General features: G+C 23.6%; 1 protein-coding gene across 2 annotated transcripts; it reads right to left on the minus strand.

Moving 5' to 3' along the window:
* Positions 1-2,538: 2,538 nt before the first annotated feature.
* Positions 2,539-24,460, minus strand: LOC122501002. Of its 2 annotated transcripts, XM_043610204.1 has the most exons (10): positions 24,322-24,460; positions 24,094-24,230; positions 14,341-14,592; positions 10,271-10,507; positions 9,921-10,093; positions 9,360-9,654; positions 7,139-7,552; positions 5,989-6,234; positions 5,170-5,404; positions 2,539-2,941 (listed from the first exon to the last, which is right to left on the minus strand). In XM_043610204.1, exons 2-10 carry the CDS (start codon positions 24,205-24,207, stop codon positions 2,832-2,834), a joined length of 2,076 nt encoding a protein of 691 aa, XP_043466139.1. In that variant the 5' UTR covers positions 24,208-24,230; positions 24,322-24,460; the 3' UTR covers positions 2,539-2,831. The 2 variants fall into 2 exon arrangements, with proteins under 2 accessions (XP_043466139.1, XP_043466138.1); XM_043610203.1 differs by having other exon boundaries at positions 24,094-24,421.
* Between the last annotated feature and the right edge of the window lie 592 nt (positions 24,461-25,052).

The following is a 25,052-nucleotide window of genomic DNA, read 5'->3' on the forward strand; positions in this document are numbered from 1 at the left end:
TGTAATTGCCAGAAGTAATTTTTGACTGAGAATAATTACTTTATCTGCTAAAAATTATTTTTTATTTGCGAGAATAATATTTTTCTTACACAAAAATTAATTGTTTTTGAAAAAAAAAATACTTCACCTGTTTAAAATTTTTAACTAAAAGAATTTTTTTTAAATATATTACAACTAACAATTAAGTGAATTAATAGTGCAACGTAACTTTTATATACATTTACTTACGTAATAATTATAATTCTGCAAGACTAAATTTACAAGAAGCAATTTCATTTATATTTTAGTAATAAATAATCTTTTCATAGTTATAAAGATCACTTGCGCATAATTTCATTACTAATTTCTTTTTTTTATCACCTTTTTACAATCAATACTTTTCAAAAGTAGGAAGTTACTTCTTTCCTTTTCTTTCTTTTTTTTTTTTAGTCGAAAAAGTACTTTGTACATCAAAAATTAACATCTCTTTTGCAAAACTTTCTCTGACAAGAGAGCCGACTGTATTGAAATTCACCTAAAGAACGTTTCGGCTCGTTTACTTGTTTGCTACATAAATCACAAAATAGAAGAAAATTTCCATAACACTTTGTGTTCATTCATTGACTAAAATATACAACAGTTAAAATCCTTTTAGGATCTTTTAGCGATTTCAAAAGTCTACAATTCTCACAAAATTCATATACATACGATGAGATTTTTTTCATCTCCACTTATGCAATTTTTCCCCATTAAAAATTTATTTTTCTTATTAATTTCTATATATAATTAGCAGTAGATAAAATAGAATGGAACTTCCAACTTTAAATCGACGATATTTTTACAATTTACAATTTTTTGATTTTATCTATTATTTAAATTTTTAATTAATTTAATAGATAAAGTAAATTAGAATTATTTCCAACTTTTTAATCGACGATATACTTTTTACCAATTAGGATTTTTTTATTGAAAATAGAATTTAAAGAAATTTTGTATTCAAATTTAATTGATAAAGTAAATTAGAATTATTTATCGTTTAATCGACGATAATTTTTTTTTACCAATTAGAATTTTTTATTGAAAATAGAATTTAAAGAAATTTTGTATTCAAATTTAATTGATAAAGTAATAATTATTTCCAAATTTTTAATGGACGGTATTTTTTTACCATTTACCATTGATTGAAAATCGAATGTAAAGAAATTTAGTATTTAAATTTATTTATTATTTATATTAAATAATTTATTATTATGGAATAAACAATTTAATTTTCGTATTAAAAAATAATTAATAATTTATATTTTGAGAGGAAGTGAATATTGAATATAAATATTGAAAAATACGTTATTATAATTTTGTAATTATATATAGTGTGTATCATATTGTGTTTAATGATCTGAGGAGATAAATATCAGGAAAAGAATTTTCAGTTACTAGCTTATAAATGCGATAGGTCAGTGAAGAAAAATTGATGTAAGGTAATTATTCTAATTATATATGCGTACTCTGAGGTCAGGACCGTGAAAACTGAAGACAGTATCATCAAATCTAAAAACACGTATCTTCCGAGGTATTTAAAATAGGAGCGAAAGGGAAAGAAAGTATATTTTGCGTCGAAAAGTTTTTTACATTTCTCGAAACCGATGATAATCATGCACGATTGATCTCGCAATTTTTTTTTTTCTTAATTCTTCTATTACTTTTCCATTTCCTAATAGGTCAATTATATCCTCTCGATCTTCCGCATAAATTTTTTTTTTTCTACATTTTAATAATATATTTTATCGGTAATTTGAGGAAAGTTACAATTTTCAATATTTAATTACAAAAAAACTCATAATTTTTCTCGCTATTAATTATTGATTTATATTCAACATAAGGAGAAGTTTATTTAATTTAACATAAATGAGCTTGCAAATTAAATTATATTATTTTATGTAATAGACTAACAGAAAAAAATTAAAGGAAAAGAAAATTAAAGCAGTAATTATTCATAAATGTATAATTTTATTGAACTAATTTTTTCTTGGAAAATATAACAAATATTATACAGACGAGTCAGTGAAAGACAGAAATTGAAAATAAGAACCTATAAACTATTTTATTATGAACATATATTTATATAAATCAAAGTAGTTGATTTTTTTATTTTTCTTTCCTTAAAACCATTTTTCTTGCGCCTTAGATCAATAAACGTAAAAAATAATTTCTACTTACTTTTTATACATAATATAAAATTTATATAAGTAAATAGTTTATAAAGTAAAAAAAAAATGCCAAATGGCCAATAAACATAATCCAAACAAAAAAATAAAAGAAAATCATCATAACAAAAGTTTGGAATAAACAATTTTTTTTTATAAAATATATAGGAATCACAGCATTCTCGCCTAGTCCTATCGTCTGCCTCTTTCGTTTTTTTCTTTATCACTTTTTTCATCGACTTTTATTTTTATCACTTTTTTCCTCATTCTTCTCTCAATTCTTCTTTACTCGAATCACACATAAATTAAATTTTTCATATATTTCTTTGTAATGTAAAGAAAGTGCAATTTTAAATTAAAATTAAAAAATATTTTATTATATGTATATTCATTTAAATAATACTCAATTTCATTTTAATTTAAAAAATAATTATAACTTTTTTTAACGGATAAAGTAATGAATGTAAGAAAGCGAAAAAATATATAACAATGTTTTGAATAATGCGATTAACAATAACGTAGTTTTGACAATTAAAATTCTTGAAAGTTCACAATTACGTGGAAGAGAATTTAAAATATACTTTTTTTTGTGTTTAGAAAATTGTTGTAACTTCTCACGTAATGAAATATTAGTTTTTAGGAGAATTTTTAATTGTTGGGACAGTTGCAGTCGCAAGCGCATGAACGGCGCATTCGTTTGTTGCGTGGATGAGCAGTAAGTTCATCGGGAATTGAACGCACAGAACGTGGCTGGACGTCTAAACAGAGAAAAATTATTTATTAGAAAAATGTGCTGTTAAAATTATATATTATGAAATGAAATTATAATTTTGGGAAATTATATAATAGGGACGATAAATACTAAATTTTTTATTTCCGCACTCAGAAAAAACATATATATTTGACTCAAAATCTATCAAACTGTTTATTTGTCATTAATATTCATTCAAATAAAATTTATTTGTTTCAAATAAATTTTATTTTTTCCGAATATAATTTTTATTTTAAACAAATAAATAATTTAGTAAACTTTAAGACAAATATAATTTTATTTAAATATTATATTATGTTTCAAAAAAAAATTTATTGGTCTTTAATAAATTTTATTTAGTTTATATAAATTTTATTATACAAATAATTTAGTAACCTCTTACATAATAACAGGTACTTTTATTTGTCTGCTCCTTATGTTTCGAAAAAAATTAATTTGTTTCGAATAAATTATATTTTGTTGAAATTTTTCAAATTAAAAATTTATTTTAATATTTGAAATTTTTTCTACTTTAAAAGATAAATTTTCATATTAATTTTTATATAAATTTTGTAATTTTTCATAAATTTTGAATATGTAATAATTTAATTTTTGCAACGAATTTTATCAACAAATTTAAAAATAATTTAATTCCTTCGAAGAATTTAATTATTTATCAAAATAATTGAATTCTTGCAAAGAATTATATTTAAAAAATTTTAAATTAATTGAATTTCTTCGAAAAATTTGATTATTTATAAAAATAATTGAATTCCTTTGAAGAATTGTATTATTTAAGAAAATAATTGAATTTTGGAAAATAATTGTATTATTTAAGAAAATAATTGAATTTTGGCAAAGAATTTTATCAACCAATTTAAAAATAATTGAATTCTTTCGAAGAATTTGATTTATAAAAGTAATTTAATTTTTGCACAGAATTGTATCAATAAATTTGAAAATAATTGAATTCTTACAAAGAATTTTATTAAAAATATTTTAAAATAATTGAATTTCTTTGAAAAATTTTATTATTTATGAAAATAATTGAATTCCTTTGAAGAATTGTATTATTTAAGAAAATAATTGAATTCTGGTAAAGAATTTTATCAACAAATTTAAAAATAATTTAATTCCTTTGAAGAATTTGATTTATGAAAATAATTTAATTCTGGCAAAGAATTTTATCAACAAATTGAAAAATAATTTAATTTCTTCGAAGAATTTGATTTATAAAAATAATTGAATTCTTGCAAAGAATTTTAATAAGAAAATTTTTAAATAATTGTATTTTTTCGGAGAATTTGATTATTTATAAAAATAATTGAATTCTTGCAAAGAATTTTATCAAAAAATTTGAGAAGAATTGAATTTTGTTATTTGTGAATATAATTGATTTTTTGTAAAGAATTTTATCAAAAAATTTGAAAATAATTGAATTCCTTCAAAGAATTGTATTAAAAGTTTTAAAAATCCTAATTAAATTCTTTTGAAAAATTTTATTGAATTTTTCTCAATAAATAGAATTTTTTAAATAATTTTAATTGAAAATTTTGAAAGTAATTGAGTTTAATAAAGAATTTCTTTCAAGTTTTTAAAATTATCGTGTTTGTTAATAATTAAAAATATGATTATTGAATTTTATTAAAATTTTTAGAAAATAATTAATTTCTCCTCAGAATTTTATTACAATTTTTTGAAATATTTTAATTAGTTCAAGGAATTTTCCTAAAATATTGGAAATAATTAAATTCATTCAAATAATAAATATACTATTAACGGTTTTGCAATAATTAATAATAAAATAAATAATTTCACTATTAAATTTTATTAAAACTATTGATAGAGAATTAAATTCTTTTGAAAAATTTCTGTAAGCTTTAAAAAAAAATGAAAATAATTAAATTAAACAAAGTATTTTTAAAATTGTTTTAAATAATTGTGTCTGTTAATAATTAAAAATTTGATTATTGAATTTTATTAAAATTGTATTGAATATAATTGAATTCTTATATTATTTATAGAAACAATTTAATTCTTGCCAAGAATTTTACTATTTACAAAAACAATTGAATTATGTCGAAGAATTAATTTAAATATTAGTAAATAGAAGAGAAATATACTTTTATTTAACTCAAATTATATTTGGTTCAAATAAAATTTTTTTCTGTGTGCGTTATTTATAAAATAACCAAAATTGTTTTCTCACATTTTTTCCGGATAAATTTTACTTACAATGAGGGCGATTTTCTTCTTGCACGTGGTGCAATTTCTGTGGTGGTTGCGCTTGAAGAAGAGGGTGTTCCTGAGGATGTTGTTCTTGTTGTTCATGATTGTGTTGTTCATCATGTTGTTCAGCTCCTTGATTTTCGGTCACCATAGCTCTAGCTTGAACAGGAATGTCAATTGAATCCACTGCTCTTAGAGGTAGAGAAATTCTCGTAACTGGCATTGCACGTCCCTCCACAACCTGTAAATTCGAAGAATTTAGTAATAATCCAATTTATAATAACTTAATTAGTTTATCATTAATCAAATTAGAAAATTTTTTGGATTCGAAACAAATGTGTTAATAGATGAGTATTTTTATCCTTCCACAATTATTCAATAAATTCTTTTTTCCAATGTTATTTTTCATTATCTATTCAATTTTCTATTTACCACAGTATTTTTTCTTTCTCCTTTTATAAATATCTTTCTAAAATCGAAAAAAGAATTTATTAAATGTTTTATTAATTGTTAAACTTGTTTGTTGTTCATTTGTTAACCTACAAATTATTGGGTAATCAGTAAAATCCTAAAAGCGACGTCACTTCTAACCTCTTATTCTCTGATAATTTTCAAGTATTTTGTAATAATTAATTCTACAAATATAAACACTGTTACGAAAAATTTCAGTTTAATATTTTTGTAATGAAAATTAACAATAGGAATAATCCTCTAGGAAATTTGTGGAAGTTTTTGTCTCGACCACGTGGCGTAACAGTCACATGGCGTTCAATTGTTTTTTTTATCAAGATTTTGTGATAGTAGCGCCAAAAAAAAAGTATTAACCTGGTGAATCATACGACGAACATCGCCGGCAGTTGGGAAACTTCGTTCCATTTCTTCTGCATGATCCTCTGGTCCACGGAATGGTTTAGCTTCCGGTTGTTGTTCAGAACTTTCATCATCCCTTGGCGATCTGTCTTCCATACTTCCGTGTTCCAAAAGATTCTTTAATTGAAGCGGAAGTGAAAATGGTCCCAAGGAAATTGCACGAACACCTTCTGGGAAGGGTTTGAATTCTTGTTCTTTCGGCTGTGTTAATTAAAGAAAAAAAGTTTTATTCAGAAGGAAAATAGTTAGAAAACAGAAAGAAAATTTTCCTTTAGTAAATAAAATCGAATTTTATTTTATTATTATTCTTAATTAAACCCACTGCTTGTCTTTAATATTTAATCAAGTATTTAAAGTAACTCGAAAAATATTTATTTAAACATAATTCTTTCTCGTGGAAAGAATGTAAAATTTTTTCCTAAATTAATTCTTTAATTTGAATAATTTTCAGTTTGAAAATACTTTTTAAAATAATTTTAATTTGAAATTTCTTGATCATTTGAATTTATGTTTGTAATTTCTTATCAAATTTTTTGTCTACCTTGACCAAGTTTTTTTTTTATTGAAAAAGAAAAATATTCAACAATACGAATGCAATCAAAATGTCATTAACTTTTAATTGGATAACAATTTTTTTTGCAATATAATAAATGTAATAAACACGTGAATATGAATATAAAATGATTTCTTCTCATGAGCATTGACCTCGACTTTGTAATTATCTACATTACAATCGATATTTAAATCATTAAAAAAATATATTTTTCTCAGAAACTAGAGATAATAATTACAAAATAGAAATAGAATCTTCAGGAGAGAAAAAAAATGGAAAAAAATTCTTTGCTTATCCTTTTGCTCGATTCTCACAGAGTAATTTATCGATAATTCGTTTTCCTGCAACTCATTATATTAAAGATGCCAACAAAGGAGGAAAAAAAAATGATTAGAAATTACTATGTTGATTGCATAAAAGTACAAAGACCTGTTAGATAATAAAATTGTCATTGCTTAGAAATAATAATTTTTAGTTCCATCAATATTGATGGAACTATAAATTTTTATTTTATTTTTCTTTTGCTTTAGTAAACGGAATTTTTTCTTTTACCTCTTGACGAGCTTCCTCGGCAACGGGAACGGGGAAAATTTTCGAATCTCCCATAATATGTTGAATGATATTTTTAATTTCCATTGGAACTTGTTGAACGATTCGACGGATTTCTAATGGAATTCCTTGTAATGGAGATCGTGGTCTTTCTTGTGGAATTTGGGGGTTTCTTTGATCAGGTTGTGGTGGCATCATTTGGGGATTCATTCTGTGCTCTGGCATTTGAGGTTCCTGAGAATTAGAAGGTGGCGGTGGTGGTGGTACCATTGATTCCCCTTGCTCATTGGGATGATACATTGGCGATGGGAAATTCATGGCAATAATGTGTTCTTGGCGTGGTTCTTGTTGGCGCAATGGTCTCATTCCACGCAACGGGAAGTGTCTCAGTTCAATTGGAATTTGTCGCATTTCAATCTAAAAATAAAGAGAATTTTTGTATATTTAGATTTTATTTAACTTTTTCTATCGCAATTTTCAGATAGATCGGATTTATTTTATCAATTTTAAAAAAAATAGAACTCTTTCCATTGATTTGATAAAAATAGAACTCATTCTATTAATTTGGAAAAGATAAAACAAATCTTATCAATTTAAGAAAAAATATTAAATTACATATTAATAACTTCAATTCTAAATTTTTTTAAAATTCAATTATTTTCTAAAATTCCAGTTAGAATTCTTTAAAAATAAAATTATATTTAAAAATAATTTTTAAAAGCAAAAAAATAAAATTTTTTAAAAATTTATTTCAATGAAATTTTACAAAATAAGTTTTGTTAAATAAACATTCAAATACTTATTGTTAATTATCTTTCCACAGGAATTAAACTTTTAAATAATTTTAATATGTAAAATGTTTTGAAATTTTATTATTTCTAAAAAGTAATAAATTAATCATTAATAAATAAATATTTAAATATTATTATACTTTTACAGCAATTAAATTTTGCAAAGATTTTAATAATCTTCTTTAAATTATCAAAATTTTCAAGAAATTCTTTGAGAATTCGATTATTTAAATACAAAAATACAATTTTTTTATTAAAATTGAAACTGTAACTTTTCTTGTTTTCTTTTTAAAAATATTCTTAAAATTAGCTTTTTAAGAATATTTTCAAATAATTTATTGAAAGATAATAGATTTTTCACTAATTTATAATTAAAAAATTGCAACATAATTGAAAGATAGTAAATTTTTTTTGTAAATAATTGCATTTTTGAAAAGGATTTTTCGAAAATATTAAAAAACAATCAAGTTTCAATAGAACAAATATGAAATTACATGATTTCTACGAATTTTTTTATAAGTTTGTAAAAAGTAGATAAAGAAAATAAATCTATTTTTTATAAATTTTAATTTATATTTTTTGAAGATAATTGAATTTAAAAAAATTATGATAAAAAATTCTTTTGAATTAGTTTTTTAAAATATTGTAATGCAATTTTTTTGAAAATAATTCAATTTTGCAAAAGAATTTCTGGATAATTTAAAAGAACTACAGTCAATTTGAAAGCAGAATTTTTTGTAGAATTTAAATGAAAACTTTTGAAAATGATTACTTTTTACATAATTTTAATAATATTTCTAAAGAATTAGATTTTTAAAAATATTTTAAAGAAATTCGAATTTTTTTCTAGAAAAAAATTTCAATTATGTTATGCAAAAGTTTTTTAATTAAATAATATGTATATATATCAATATATTCAATATATCAATATATTCAAAAATCTAATTTCAAAAAGATTCGAACTAAAATTTTTCGAAATGTAACTTCTTTACAATTTTTAAATAAAATTTACTCAAAATTCAAATTTTCAATGATTTTAATTTGAAACCTTTTCAATTATTTCTAAGAATTTTTACTATATCGCTTTTAATAGAGAATTATTTTTCCAAATTTTAACTAAAATTCTTTTTCAAATCAATTCTTATCAAAATTCAACTGCGAGAATGCAATTATTTGAATACAAAAATAATAATTGGTAAAATATTTGATTACTTCTAAAAATTACAACTTGTTTTAAATTTTTTTAATTTTTAACTTTAGAAAGAATAAATTTAAAGATAAATTCAAGTCAATTTCATTGACTGTAGAAATTAGAATAAATTTCATTTTATTTGCAAATCATTTCGTTAATATTTTTAAATTCACCGATTGTGAGTAAAATTGGTCCTTTCTGGTGAAATTCTATAAAATGGAGTTTGAAAATTTTTTCTTACTTGTTCAACAAGGGGATCCTGATGATTCATTGATTGAGCAGGTGGGGACATTCGTGGGGGTTTCATTTCCATATTTATATGAGGTAGATTGCGTAGTTCCGGTGGTAAAACTCCAGCTGGAATGTGATTGAATCCTCTTGGATCACTCAATGGAAGTTGTTGCATATCTGGAACTTGATATTGAGTATGAAGTTGATATTGATGATAACCGGAAGCTGGTTCCTGGGGTTGAACGGGAATTTGAACTGTTCCCAAAGGCACGATGATTGGTGTCATCATTTCTTGGTCTTGTTGTCTGAAAGAAAATTAAATTTCGATTATCTCTACAAATCTATTAAATCTATTCAGATTACTATTAATTAATAATTAATATTAATCACTCAATACTAATTAAAATCACTGTTCATTTAATAGGAGCAAATTGCAACGAATTGATGCCAAAAATGTGGATCAAATAAAAAATTGGTCCAAATTTTTGGCATCAAAGAGAAGAAGAACTAATTTAAATTAAACTAATTTAGAAGAACTAATTTTCGTTTCATTCAACGATAGTTAACTCACTCTTGTTGTGGATTTCCGGCTTCGCAGAGAATGGAGACGCGTTCTCCGCTGACTCGCTGGAATCTTTGAGGATCGGTACTATTGTCAATAGTGTTATCTCCGTCCATTACTTCGTCAGCTCTGCGACGCTCGACGACGCAAGAAACTCGACTGCGAGCTTGTCGGATGAGACTCTGTAAATTTTACGAAGAATAAAATCAACTGATTTAAATTTGAATTTTAAATCACTTTCAAGGTCTTTCCTTTTTTTAAAAGAAACATTTTTTTTTATTAAAGCATTTAAGAAACCGTTAGATTTCTGAAACGCTTTAATAAAAAAATCTTTTAATAGAATTTAGAAAAAAACTTACGCCTGCAATGTCGTCAAGATCGAGTTGAAGAGGAAGTTTTATATGAACTGGAGGCAGTTCATCGTCATCGTAATCATCATCCTCATCATCATTATCCTGATCTCCATTATCGTTATCATTCTTCAAACTATTCTCATTTTGTCTCTGAGCTCGAACTTCCTTTATCTCAGATTCAGCTTCCTTTTTCGCTGACGTCGACGCCGAGAGAGTTTGTAAATTATTTATATCAGCAGGATCCTAAAACAGAAGAAAAAAAAACATTAAATTAAAAAAAATATTCCAGAGAAAGAGAGAAACAAATGTTTAATGAATTTAAAAAAATCTTTCTACAATTTGTTCCAGTCGTTTAGTTATCTTGTTAATAAACAACAAAAACTATTTATTCGAAAGTTTTATTTTTTGAAAAAAGTTATTATATACTTTCACTGTGATATTGTAACCGTGAAAATTGTCTCCGCACTATTCCACTGTCTTTTCTTAAATATTTAACGAATCAAGCCTAATGAGTTTCAATTTGCAGAAAAACAAGTATCAAGTTCAGCAGTGTTATTTCAACAAAAGAGAAACTTGAGAAAGTGTCAACTATAGTCATTGCAGTTTGAGATCTGTCGATTGAACATTATTGAAATAATTGTCATGCAAAAGAGAAAAAAAGCAAGAATTTTACCAATTTTTTTTTGAGGAAAAAATAATAAAAGTTTCTCCTCGATATTTTGTTTCAATTTTTTACTCATTTAATATTTATGATGAAAAATTTTCTTTGCAAATAAAACAAAAATAAAATTTTTTTTCTAAATTGAAATTTGATAAAATAAAAAAATTTTAATTTTGATAATTTCGAGATAAGAGTAAATTGTCCTAAAGAATTATATTCATTAGATTGGGAATTTTCACCGGTTGTGCAGTTTAAATAAACTTGCATGAGTCTTGGTGCTTTTCACATAAGATTGTTAAAAGTTCACTTTCACTATCGACCCGATGTCGCGAATATAGGAAGACGTTGTTTCGATTACCAATATACACGACACGACAAAGTTAGCAATATTCAAGATACGTTTCCTGTGAAATTTCTGATAACTTTCATTATTCTAACGCTCGATGAATTTCAATTATTCAAACTTCAAAGTGAAATGCTTGATTCAAATATTCGACACAATTGACACAAATAAACAAAACGAATTAAAATTTTAATTTCTAATTAGAAAATTAATAATATTTTTTAGCCTCTTATATAATAAAATTATTATTTTATATTATTTTCTTTATTACATAATAATGGATTAGATGCTTATTTATTAGTGAAGTAATTTTGGTTTAAATCTCGCAAGGTTTTTTTTCAATTACGCTCTCTTGTAAGGATAGAAACAATTTTGCTCTCGAAATAAATTATGCAATTTCTTCTCCTGGTTTCGTTTGAGAAAAACTACCTATTACATTCTCTCTTGGAATAAAAATGAATATAATTTTTTTTCCATAAAAGTTTATTCATTTTTTTTTTTGTGGAAAAAGAAAGAAAATAAATTTTATTTAAAAAAGAAAAAGCCTTCTCCATGAGGAACCAAAAAGAATATATTTAAAAATTTCAGCAAAAATGTATGATTACTTTTTATGAGGAGAGAAAATTCACGAGAACATTCACCTCTTCTTGGTGCGTGTAAAAAGGCACAGACATTATGCGTGTAAATTTACATGCTTGGAATAATAATTTTCATTAATGAAAATAGAAAATAGAAACAAATATATCACACGTGACGAGATTTTTTTTTCTATACCTTAATTATATGATATATATACGCTTTAACTGTAAATTATTTTTATTTCCCTTCAATGAGACTTTCACCATATTAAACATTTTATGATTGGCAGTTACTGCTGATGATATATAAAGTTTCTTCGAATCTTCTACTTTTGCTTCAATCATTTGAAAAAGGTTAGTCGAGAATTGTGACTTGTGATTTCTAATAATAATAATCTTCCTATTTATTGAAACTTGAAAGTGGATGAATAAATTTTTAGTTCTAAATTTCTTCAATTCTTCAATTAATTTAAAGAAAAAAAAAATGAAATTCCAAAACGTAAAAATATAACATCTAAGTCGACTGTTTTTGTCATTTAGAATTTGTCAACATTCCTTATATTGCAAATTGATTACGTTTGGGAGAAAATAGTCTCTCTCTCTCTCACTACAGGAGATATTTCCGTAGTGTTGCTAGTTTTATTATTTCATCACACTTGTCATTGCTTCACAAACTTTACACGTTTCCTCTCTTGTCGAATTATTATAATTTCAATGAAAATTTTTCGAATTTTATTGTTAAAATACTCATTGTCAATACGTAGCTATTATTTTCTAACTAAACACAAAAAAACATTTTTTATGCGATTAATATTTTAGATCATAAATTGGATAATTAAAAAAATTTACAGTAAAGTGTGAATAAATTAATTTGATAATTAATTTTCATTTAGAAATTTAAACAGTTAGAGGAAGCAAAAAAAAAACATTGTAAGAAATTTCTTTTTCATTAAAACTTGTCATCAGGATTATAATTATGGTCCGTTGCGCTCTAATTATCTAATATTGTCCACTAATTAATGACAAGATTTATCTTAACGCACATTAACTTTTTTTAATCTTATGTATGCTCAACTATCGTAATAATAATGTTATGAAAAAGTTCTATCATCGATTTTTTTTGCACAATGAAAAAAAACAAGAAAATAATACACTTTAGAGTAGAACAAAAGAATTATGATAATTAAAAATTTTTGAACGTACAATTAGTTCTATTTTCTCAAGAAAAAAAAAATTCTTTTTAAAATAACAATTATTTGTCGAATGGAGAAAAAAATAATTTTCTTTACAATGACTAAACTATTAGGCGTTTGTTTGAAAATTGTCCATTTAAGATTTTTTTGACAATTATGGAAAGTTATTTTTGTCCTTATGTTTTATTTTTATATTTATATTTTATTTTTTTAATTATGTATTTTCTCCTAATTCAAAATTTATTTTTTCCTCTATTTTTCAACTAACTCATTAAATTTGCTGATAATTCAAAATAATTTACGGAATTACACTGATATAATAGAAAAAAATCCAAGACCTTCTAATTTTTTATGATAATGTAAGAAATTAAATTTAATGGAACCAGTGAATTATTGTTATTTTTATAGTTGATGTAAAATGGTTTTTGGGGAATTTCTGTTTGGAATTATCCATTCAATTGCGATTTGTAAGCTGAATTATGTAATATTTGTTTTATTGTGAGCGGTTATCCTTGAGCACAGCCTGATACCATAACGGTTTCCTTTTTTAGAAAAAAAATACTTAATTCCTGCCTGATTGTTTAGTTTTATCCTCATAGTGAACATTAATCAAAACACTGAATCGTGAGAGATTCTCTTCATAACTAGTTAACATACAAAAGAATTCGATCATCTATTTTATTCGCCAGAGAGCAAACTAAACTGATAGATCAAAGAAGGAATAATAATTTCCGTAAAAAATAACAACAGAATTATTGTGTACAGGCGAAAATTATTTTTTTGAAGTAGAAAAAGAAAATCATAAAAGGTAGAAATTTCATTTCCAGAGATGAAAATTTACTAAATTTTTGTTCAAAATCGTTTCAAAGCGAATTTATTAAATATTTATTAAATTTCGAAAATTTCCCCAAGTTTTGAAAGTTCAAATGAAAAATATATTTTTCGTTAAAAATATTTTCGTAAATAGCGAATAAATTATTAAATATTTTAGAACTTTAAATTTCGAAAATTTCCCCAAGCTTCAAAAATTCAAATGATCAAATATATTTTTTAATAAACATATTTTCGTAAATTACTGATTGGAATAAAAATTCAAAACATAAATTTTACATTAGAAATTTTTTAATTCACTTTTTTTGATACTGACGCAAAATTATTGTAATAAAAATTAAATTTGAAGATAAAAAATAATATATTTCGTTCATTTGAATGTCAAAAATTTTAGGATCTTCTCTTTTTTAAATTTAGAAACATTTATGAGGTAAAAAATTAATGGGAGAGAATATTTTGATTATATTTACCTGAATGAGAGCTGCAGGTTGAAGATTTTTCAAAAATTCCCCTTGATGGGAATTATAATTTTTTTCATGCAATTTTTGAAAATGTAAAGTGGCTTGCATGGCTGCTATGGATTCTGGAGTGCATGATGCTCGTGCCTGAATCCATGATGATGCGAGAATAAAACTTCCCAATAGTACTGTCATAGAAATTAACGTGATCGCAGCAATCCTCGCAATTTGCACTGCCGTTGTTTTTCCAGGCCTTATGTATGCCTAAAAGAATAAATTTCTTATTAAGTATACAATATTATGAAAACAATTTTAAATACAATTTTTAATTCGATTTTAAATACAATTTTAAATTCTATTTTAAATACAAATTTCAAATTTACAATATACAATAATAAACGTATTGAATATATTAATCAGACCTATTAATCGACGATTTTCCAAAAAAAAATATAGTGAAAGTAGAAAAATCGGATAAAATTAAAAAATGGTTACAAATTTTATTTTTGAAATTAAGATGAATTCATTATAGAAAATTAACATTTCCGTCTTGCATAATATTTGAACGTAAAGCAAAGAGTATTTCCCTTTCGCTGAAATGCTTTTTTGATAAAAATTTATAAACCGTTATATATACACAAGAAGCAAAGAAGGACTTATGGAAATTGATAGAATGACTTCCTAAATGATCTCATTTTGCTCTTTGCATGCGAATTTAGTGAAATATATTTATCTCGTCTCGTGAGCCGTCACGTTTCTCTATTTTCAATATACCGGAATTAATTTTTCACGCATTTTTGAGCGCATTGGATTTTCACTTTGTACATTATATAGTGAATAATTATATACCATTATTCAGTGGATGTGATGCAAATCTGTATTTGATTCACGATCAAAGGATGTTAACTGAATTTAACAAAAGACTTCGACTATAGTGAAAGTTTTTAAAATAGAAAATAAAACGTAATATTTTTTTGGAAAACTTAATTACAAATCATTTTAAATAATTTAATAATTTAAAAAAAACGTACATAAAAAATTTTGCTTTCCCAAGAATTTTTACCGTAATAAATAATTTATGAAAATATTTTTAATAAAAAAAAATATTTAAACTTGTCGAATTTTTTTGAATTAATTTTTAATTTAATAAAATCGGATATTTTAAAAAATGGACTTTGATAACATTTTCATTTTTTGAAATTAAAAAAAAATATATTGAGTCTCCGAAAAAAATTTTGTTTTTGTATATTTTGGTTCGAAAAAATTTTTTAAAAAAAATCGAACGAAAAATGTTGATATAAAATTTATTTTCTTTGAGTTTAATCTAAATGAAAAGTGAATGTAGATATAAAATTTTATTTCAATATAATTCTTTTGCTGTGCATGCTTCCTTCAGTGTATTTTATTTCTGATTCATGCATGAGAGTTCACAATCATTTTAATAAGAGTGAAAACGTGTTGTAAAACAATTTTAATTCTGATACGAACATACTTTCTTTAGAAAAAAAAACAATGGTAATATTGTTGAAATATTCCAATCAGTGTAGAACGTGATTTTTGCAAAATCAAGATCATGAAAAATATTTTCAAAATATTTAATTTTATTTAACTAAACTTTTGTTTTATTTTCATTTTACAATTTTATTTTTTCACAATACGGAAATAAGGAGAAAAATAATTTTTAATAATTCAAATAGTAATAAAATTGAGTAAGTTATTTCTCATAATTTAATTTAATTGAAATTTAACGTGATTTTCAAAGAAAACAATAAGTAAGAATAATTTTTTTTTATAAAATATAAAAATTTAAAAATAAAAACATCGCTCTGGAATCGTCTTTGTGACTTTCAGATTTTCAATTTTCACTTTTCTATTTCTCGCACGAATAAATAAAGATATTTTAACAAAAGAATATATATGAATTTCATCAGTGATAAAATTTTCCAGTCGACATGTTCTACTTGAGAAAATTATAATAATTATTTTACTGAAAAATCGAAATAAACAAAATTTCGAGAGGTCTTTGCAATTAAATGAAAAGTAAACAAAAAAAAAGATCATCTTAATAATTTTTTTTTGTGGAAGACAATGATAATAATAATAATAATGTTTCGCCTCCTGACTTTAGAAATTGTAGACTAGTAGGTGTTGTAAAAATGTAAATAGTCTTTACGCAAAATCATTCTCACGCTATTGAGGGGATCTTGAGTTTAATTACATTGTTATCTCATCAGTCATTCAACACAAATAGAAATAATACTTTAGCGTAGAAACAATATGATTCTACAGAAATCAGAAACTGGAATATGTGCGAAAAAAAAAGTATTACTTAGTATTGAAACGCTCTAACAGTACCTTGACATTATTAATCGCGGGTGACAACCTCGTGTTAATCATTGAAAAGTTATTGAACGTCCTCGATTGATTTCGAAAAATTTATCACTATGAGGAAGAAAAAACAAAAAAACAAATTTCGTTCATATTTTTTTTTGTTTCCGATTTTTAAAATCTAATTAACTTGTTTTCTTTTCTGTCAAGGGAAATTTTTATGTTTAACAGTAATTCTTTTTTAATTAACAGTGAGATGTGGAAAAAAGTAAAAAAAAAATAAAAACTACACAGATAAAGAAAATATTGTTTTATTTTTTTAATTGTTATGTAAATTTATGCAAATTTTTTCCATAAACTTGGCTTTTCGAACATCTCTGAGGTTTTCAGTACCAAAGAAAGGTAAAAGCGTGGGTACGCATAATAATAAAATAAAGACTTGAAAAAATCATTTATGACTTATTCTCGTGAAAGGAAGTTTCAAACATAAAAAATTATTATACTTCGTCTTAGCCAAAAGACTAAAATTATTATTGCAAATTTATTCAAAAGTTGGCAAACTTTTTTTATATTAAATAAATGATCCTCAAGTTTTGAACGAAATATTTTCCTTCAATTCTGATTGTAATAAAAATTAAAAACCTAAATTAACAATTTAGAAACTTTGTAATTAATTTTTTTTAAACTTGTCACAAAATTATTGTAATAAAAATTTAATTTGAAGAACAAATAAATTTCGTTCAAATGAGCGTTTAGAACTTAGGGAACATTTGAATAATTAAAAATATTGTCGATTTTAATTATAGAGAGCGATCAAACTTTAACTTCTCAACTAATTAAATAAATTAAATAAATTAAATAAATAAAATGATACGAAATTATTTGGAAAAATTCACCGAAACTATAATAGAATTTTAAAAATATATTCCTTTGTCATGAATGTCTTTTTACTAATTAAAACTGTCATTATACGTGAAATTAGAATTATTTCACATTTCACTATTAATAGTTGAAACTATACTATTGTTTGGAAAAGAAAAATGAAGTAATTTTATTTATATCTTAACTCAACATGAAATGAATCGTGTAATGAAACCTATTTCAGACTGCAATTAAAATTAGCAGCCAACAATGACGTGATCTGAAGAAGACGCGAAAATAATTGAATCAAGTTAATTAGACTTTTCAAAGTGTTATTTCTAAAAAATAATTACTGCATAATTTTAGTAATTATACGAAGTATTGCAATTTAATCAAATTCGAGAGTCTATTATTTTTTTCACAGATCAATAGTTTCGTTTCGAAATTTTTTTTACCAAATTCCAAAATTTAATTTTATTAAAAGAAATATTTTCATAATTTTAGTGTTTAAAAAAAAACTATATTTTACTCTCTTTGTTTAGAAATTTGTTTCTAAATTTTAATTCTGAAATTTGTTTCTAGGTTTTGATCCAGAAATTCGTTTCTAAAATTTTAATTTAGAAATTTGTTTTTAAATTTTTATTTAGAAATTTATTTTCAAATTTTGATCTAGAAATTCGTTTCTAAATTTTGATATAGAAATTTGTTTCTAAATTTTTATCGAGAAATTCGTTTCTAAATTTTGATATAGAAATTTGCTTCTAAATTTTGATCTAGAGATTTACCTTCAAATTTTGATGTAGAAATTCGTTTCTAAATTTTGATTTAGAAATTTGTTTCTTAATTTTGATCTAGAAATTCATTTCTAAATTTTGATCTAGAAATTTATTTCCAAATTTTTATCGAGAAATTCGTTTCTAAATTTTGATCTAGAAATTTGCGTTTGAATTTCGATCTAGATAAAATTGTTAATGCATTAAAACAATTGTGAATTGTTTGAACATTAAAATTAAATTGTAAACTTGTTAATGACGAATTACTGTTGGCAATGATTTACAAGTAACTTTTCTAGATTTTTAGAGTGAAATTTATCTTCTAAAATGAGAAACTGAATTTAAATTTTGATCAATGAAATAATTTTTTTTCTTTGTGCTTCCTTGGTAATTGAACAACTTGCATGAGATGCTGTACAAAGATTCTTAATGACCTCGATGTGGATGAACAACTCCCAGGTGAGAGGCCTCCATAGTAGGTCATCCAAGTCGGAGTTTGTTCACCAACTGACAAAAGTTTAACAGACACTATGCACATTTGCTACTATACAAAATGTCGGTATTAAAAAAAAGCAGTATATCAACTCTAGCAGAACTGTCAATTTTGTTTCTTTTTTCCTTTATCTGCCGAAGACATATTCTTTAACTGTAGTTGTCATTGTCTAGACTAATTTATAGTCCTCTGCAATCTTTCATAAAAACTTCTTTTCATCTTCGAAAAAAGCAGCCTTCAAGCATAATGAATTTTATTTTTGATCTGTGAAAAAAAATTTGTTTTTTTCATTACTCAATTTTTTTTAACAATTTTTTTTCTTCAACAAATCCCCATGTAAATCAAAATTAGATTTAATTAAATTTCGAAAATGATAAAAATTGCGAAATTATTCCAAAGAATGAAATAATTAATGTTTAGATATTATAATTATTCTGTTCAATTAAATTTCACTGGAAATTATTCGGATTTAAATTACTTGAAATTATACTTGAAAAAGAAAGAAGAAATGTAAAAAAATTTATTGCTCCATTGATCGAGATTTAAATTAAAATTTTTCATTCTACTTGAGAAAAGTCTTGTAAAGCATTATCATAAATCGTGAAGTATACGAGAAAGTTTCTTCTCTTAAAATGTTCACAATATAAAAATTTTATAATAATCAATTAATAATTTATAATAATTAATGCGATAAAATTAGTCATATAGAAAATTCAATAACTAATGGGGAAAAAAACTTCAGAGTAAACAAATAGTAAAACGAATTTAAAATAAAATCGAAAAAATAAAGTCTAAATAATTATAATAAATTTCAATAAATTGATTCTAAATAAATCAGAAAATAGTGAATTTGAAACAGTATCTAGAAAACTTTTTGCTGCTCTAGTCGTTTAATAGTTCGGGCGTTAAAGTCTCTCGAGACTTCATTGCGTCTATCTCTATATTTAAGATTATTTCACCGAAAAAAATAGGTAGTTTAATGTTCTCTATAATTTGAGTTTTCATAAAAGTATGCAATTGTATTATTGTAACATTTTTGTGGGAAAAAATACTCAAAATTATAGACAATGGACAGAGTAGTTTAAGAATATTTTTCTTCAATAAAAAATAAAATAAAAATTAGAAAATTCAATTTCTACTAGTGATCTAATTTTTTAAATCAAGATTCTCTTTCGAAAGCTTAGATCTTTGCAATTTAAATTAAATTCTCCAAGGCACTTGCAAGAATAGCTCTTGCGTCATCATATATATTGAAGACTACTTTTGTAAGTCGACTTTTGCAAGACATTCTCAGATATATTTTTCATCTCAAATATGAGAAATGGAATTTTCCATTTTTTATTCAATATTTAATTTTTCTTCATTTCTTTCGAATATTAATTTTATTGACTATTCGTTTAATTATTAAAATATAATTATAATTATTTCTTAATGAAATGATAATTGTTAATAATTATTTCATAATTAAATAATAATAATTTATAATGAATAACAAAAATTGAAAAAAAAGATTGCATTCAATTAATACTATTATTTTAGTTCAATTATCATTTTATTATCTTATTTTATTTTATATTTTATCACCTTAAAAGAATATTTATATCAAAAAATGCAATAAATGAAATTTATTATTTAAATGAAAAAAAAGAATCCATTAGAAACGCAAATTATTGTTTTCACATTAATCGAAGTGTTACTTTCCGTCTAAAAATTATTTCTGCGTACAATTTGCTCTGGTTCAACAGATACTATTATGTCTTCGTGACTTGTAATCATATATATTTTTTATCGTCAGTTTAAGCGACAGAAAAGAATGTATTTCCTTGTTTTCACTAAGTAAAGAAAGTCTAGTGGTTAAAAAAAAAGAAAAAATTTCTAGTCCTAGTGCGAATATAATCGAATGGTCCATTTATTACGGCAATGGACACTTTTGTGAAAGTTTACAATTTTAAATTTTTGATTTAGAAAAGAATTGAAATTTCTTAAAAACATTTTGAAATCTTTTTTTTTTTATGAAAAATGATCCACAAATATCCAAATATTTTTATGAATTTCTGATTGTAATAAAAATTAAGAACTTAAATTTTACATTCAAAAAGATTGTAATTAATTTTTTTTTTTAGTTTTGAAGAAAAAATAAATAAATTTTAGTTCCTTTTAAACAAAAAATAAACAGACTAGAATAATAATTATTCATTTAATAAATAAGTAAATATTTGAGTTAAAATCGTAATATTAAAATTTCCATTTTAAAAAAATTTTTATTTTTGTAATTTTTTTTTATTATTGTAATTTTATGTTAAGTTTCAGTATTTTTCTTAGGGGTCAAGCACCTTAACAAATGATGAATGCACGATATCGACGTTAACACTTTCTAATATTGACATGCAATCATTTTAAACAATTTTTTTTCTGCATACGTAATGTATTGTTTCCATTTTCGAAAATCGTATGGAAATATTCTACAATATCAATAAATATTAAGTTGAGTCACTATTTACTATTCAGTAAACAATCACCTGACTTTAAAATTATTTTTAAAATAACTAAACTTTTTGTTAAACCTTGAAAAAGTCGAAATAGTATTTAATTGTAATGATTAAATAATATTTAATTATTAAAAACTCTTCACAAAGAACTTGGTATTGAGGTCAATGTAAAATAAAAAATATTAATTTTTTGTATACGAACATAAATTATTCATAATAAATTTTATAAGTAAATATTTGAGATATTATTATTATTATTATTATATTATTATCTCAACAATTTATCTTGTAAAGTTTAATGAAAAGTTTTCAATACTCAATTAATATAAGTAATGATGATTTTTACAAAAATTGGTATTACACAAACTGCTAATTGCAGACAATTAAAAATTTTAAGCATTCACCGATTTTAGAAAAATGATTAGCTAACAATGTTAAGTAAAAATTAAAACAAATATAAATTTTACCAGATCTCATTGTTAAATAACGAAAACCCTGACATCGTTTTTGCAGAGAATAAGTAATAAAAAATAAGGCTACAAAAAAAGGTTCAAAAAGTAGAAACTGGAAAAATAAAAAAACACTAAAATGACAACAATAAAATTTAAAAATTGGCAATAAAGATGTTTATCTTAAGTAACTTTGTATTTATAGCGCTAATAATTTTAAGTCATACAAAAATGGAAACAATCAACCCACAACTTAATGTATTATTATTAATTTAATACGTTATTTTTTAGTCAATTAAATTATTAATTTAATATATTATTTTTCTATCAATTATTATTTTAAAAAAAAATATAATTGCCTCGAACAATTAATAAATTTAATAAGTCTACACTTATTAAAGAACAATTTAGATACTAATTAGAGATCAAGTTTAATAAAATTGACAGCTACAAATTATCGTTTCACAAAATTGACAAAAGGAAATGTACAATATATATGTAAAGGAAAGTGAAGTCTTTTTTTCAATAGTATAAAAAAAAATAATGACAGTTCATTTTTGTTGAACAATTCTAGTTCAATGGTGAAAGTTAGTACTAATAATTTTGTCGTCGACCAAATCTTCCATTTTAAATGGGTTGCGCACACGTCGAAAGTGTGTTGTATGTAATTAAATTTCTTATCACTAAATGCGATAGGAAATTTCAAATTCTAATGAAATTAGCACTCATTGAAATTTATTGACTACTTTTAATTGAATTCAATTGCAAAATTTATTGAAATGAAAAGTAAATGAAAAGAATTTCAATTTTAAGTGGGAAAAAATTTTCGTAGAACAATTATTCAATAAGCTTCTTTTTTTTTACTTGACTAATATTTATGAATATTTTTTTTCGAAATTATTAAAAATATTGAAATAGTTACACAATACTTGAATAATTCTTTTACCATCTACTAAACGAACAATTACAACCGGTAATTGTTCTTTCCTTCTGTAATACGTAATCTTCCAATTTACGTAAGTTTCTATATAAATTTTACATTTCTTTGAGGGCACTTCATTACATTATGTAAATCGTTTATATAAATTTATAATTAAAAGCGCGTAAATTGTAAAATATTTTAAAAACTAATAATTTTGCATCAAGTTTATTGCCTCTTAAATTATTCGGTATTTCTATTGCCATTTCTTAAATTTTATTAAACCATTGAACTTTTCTTTCTGATTATTCATTTTTCAAAATTAAATTTTAATAGTAGTAATAATAATAAAAAATAAAAGAAAAAATAATAAAAATAAAAGAAATAATAATAAAGATAATAAAAATAGTAATAAAGAAAAATAATAATAATAATAATAATAATAATAATAATAATAATAATAATAATAATAATAAAAACAATAAAAAATAATGATACTAATAATAAATAATAAAAGCGAATTATTTTTCAATTTGATATTTTTAAACAAAAAATACAAAAAAATACAAAACTACTTTTTTTTGAAAAAATAAATTTTCCTACATCTTTTGCAAGATGTTTACTTTCAAAAAGCTTTCATTTCCCTCTATAAGGATTAATCTCAATTTTAAATCACTGCTTTCGCATAATTATACCTATAAGATTTCTCGATATGCAGTTAAAGTTTTTTTTTTAATCTTCAATTGAACACGAATAATCAGCTTGACGTTAATACACACATTAAGCTTATGTGTTGTTTACATTGTCATTCAATCGGCTAGGATTTCTTTTTCCAATTTATTAATAAAGTATTTCTGAAAAATTGTGAAATGCTTTTTTTTACACTATCTTTTAATGACAGTCATAAATAGTTAAAGAACGGCACTTGTTACTTGAAACTTAGCTAAGTATTCCGGTCAGTGACCGGAATTGTTTCTCAATTTCCACGAAAGAAAGAGTAGCTACCATTATTATTCTTTTAACTCTGTATACACAAACTAATTCTTTTAATTATATAATTGTTTATGATTAAAACACGATTAAGGGCATTTTAGAGGAATAGTTAAATTTTGTGTCTAGTTTTTATTTATTTCGGTATTTTAGTTTTTAGTGTTTAGTACTTTAGTATTTCGGTATTATAGTTTTAGTACTTTAATACTTTAGTAATTCAGTATAAAGTAAAATCTAAAATGAATAACTTAAAAAAAATTAAAACAAATCGAGAGTAAAATAAATACTTTTTTCTTCGGAGAAAGCAAAGAACGAATTTATTATTAAAGAAAAAAAAAAGTTAATTAACCAATAATATGACAAAGAAAAAAAAATACATTGCATTATAATTTTGTCTGAAAATTTCAAGTTCTTCTTTTTCTTCTTTGTAATTATTCATGCATGAATAATATTGTTGTCTTACCGGAGGTGGTTCAGTCGTGGAATAAACTTCACTTGGCGCATAATGGCTCGTGGGTGAAATTTTTTCTGATCCCACGGCGACAGTTGCCAAAGAATCCGGCTGGTCCTTCTCCATCCTCACGGAAGAGATTCACCGAACTGAGATTAAGAATGAAAAAAAAATGTAACTTCAGTATCCAAATGATATTGATTTAATTGTTAAATTAATTTTTTAAAAATTTTTGTTTACGAAAGATTGAGTCCGTTTCTTTCTTTTTTTTTGTATATGATCGAAAAAATTAATGAAGTTGATTGCCCGACGATTGAACGAGCAGTGAGTGGAGATTGAAACCAGGAACCGCTAGCTTAGAGAGATCCCCTCCTGGTACCACTCCTGAAGGTAACCCTTTTGCGGCTCTGAACTTTCTAAACAGCGCCATTGCTTCTCAACTTGGCTCACAGCTACTCGTGAAAATGTGTTTAGTTTTAGAATTTTTTGTCCAGTGGTTCTAAATTTCCGGATACTGGAAAAAATTGATAATATTTAGGAAATTGGTTTAAAAAGCAGAATCTTAAAAGTATTTTAGAGAAAAGAAATTTTTTTTTAGAATTCACAAGGTACCAAAGACTTTAATTTAGAATATAGTAAACAAAATGTTAATAAAAATCATAATTTTATTGTCGTGTACTTTTTAATTTATTTATAAAAAGAAAGTTAATAAAAACAGAAAATCATAATAAAATATCGTCTACCAAAAATTTAATTTCGAATTTATAGTTAATAGACAAAGTTAATCGAGAATCACAATAAAATCCCAACTAATTAAAAAGCAAAAAACTCCCAACTACAAATTATACTTAAAAGCCGACAATTTTTTCTTCGGTACTAAAAAAAGAGATGAAGTAAAAAAGTAGTAAGAAAGAAAAATGTTTTAAAAAAGTAAAAGTAAGCGATTAAAGGATCATGTCCCAGTAGCACTT

The sequence above is a fragment of the Leptopilina heterotoma genome, unplaced genomic scaffold (genome assembly GCF_015476425.1).
Source record: "Leptopilina heterotoma isolate Lh14 unplaced genomic scaffold, ASM1547642v1 Lhet_197, whole genome shotgun sequence".
NCBI classification, from domain to species: Eukaryota; Metazoa; Arthropoda; class Insecta; order Hymenoptera; family Figitidae; genus Leptopilina; species Leptopilina heterotoma.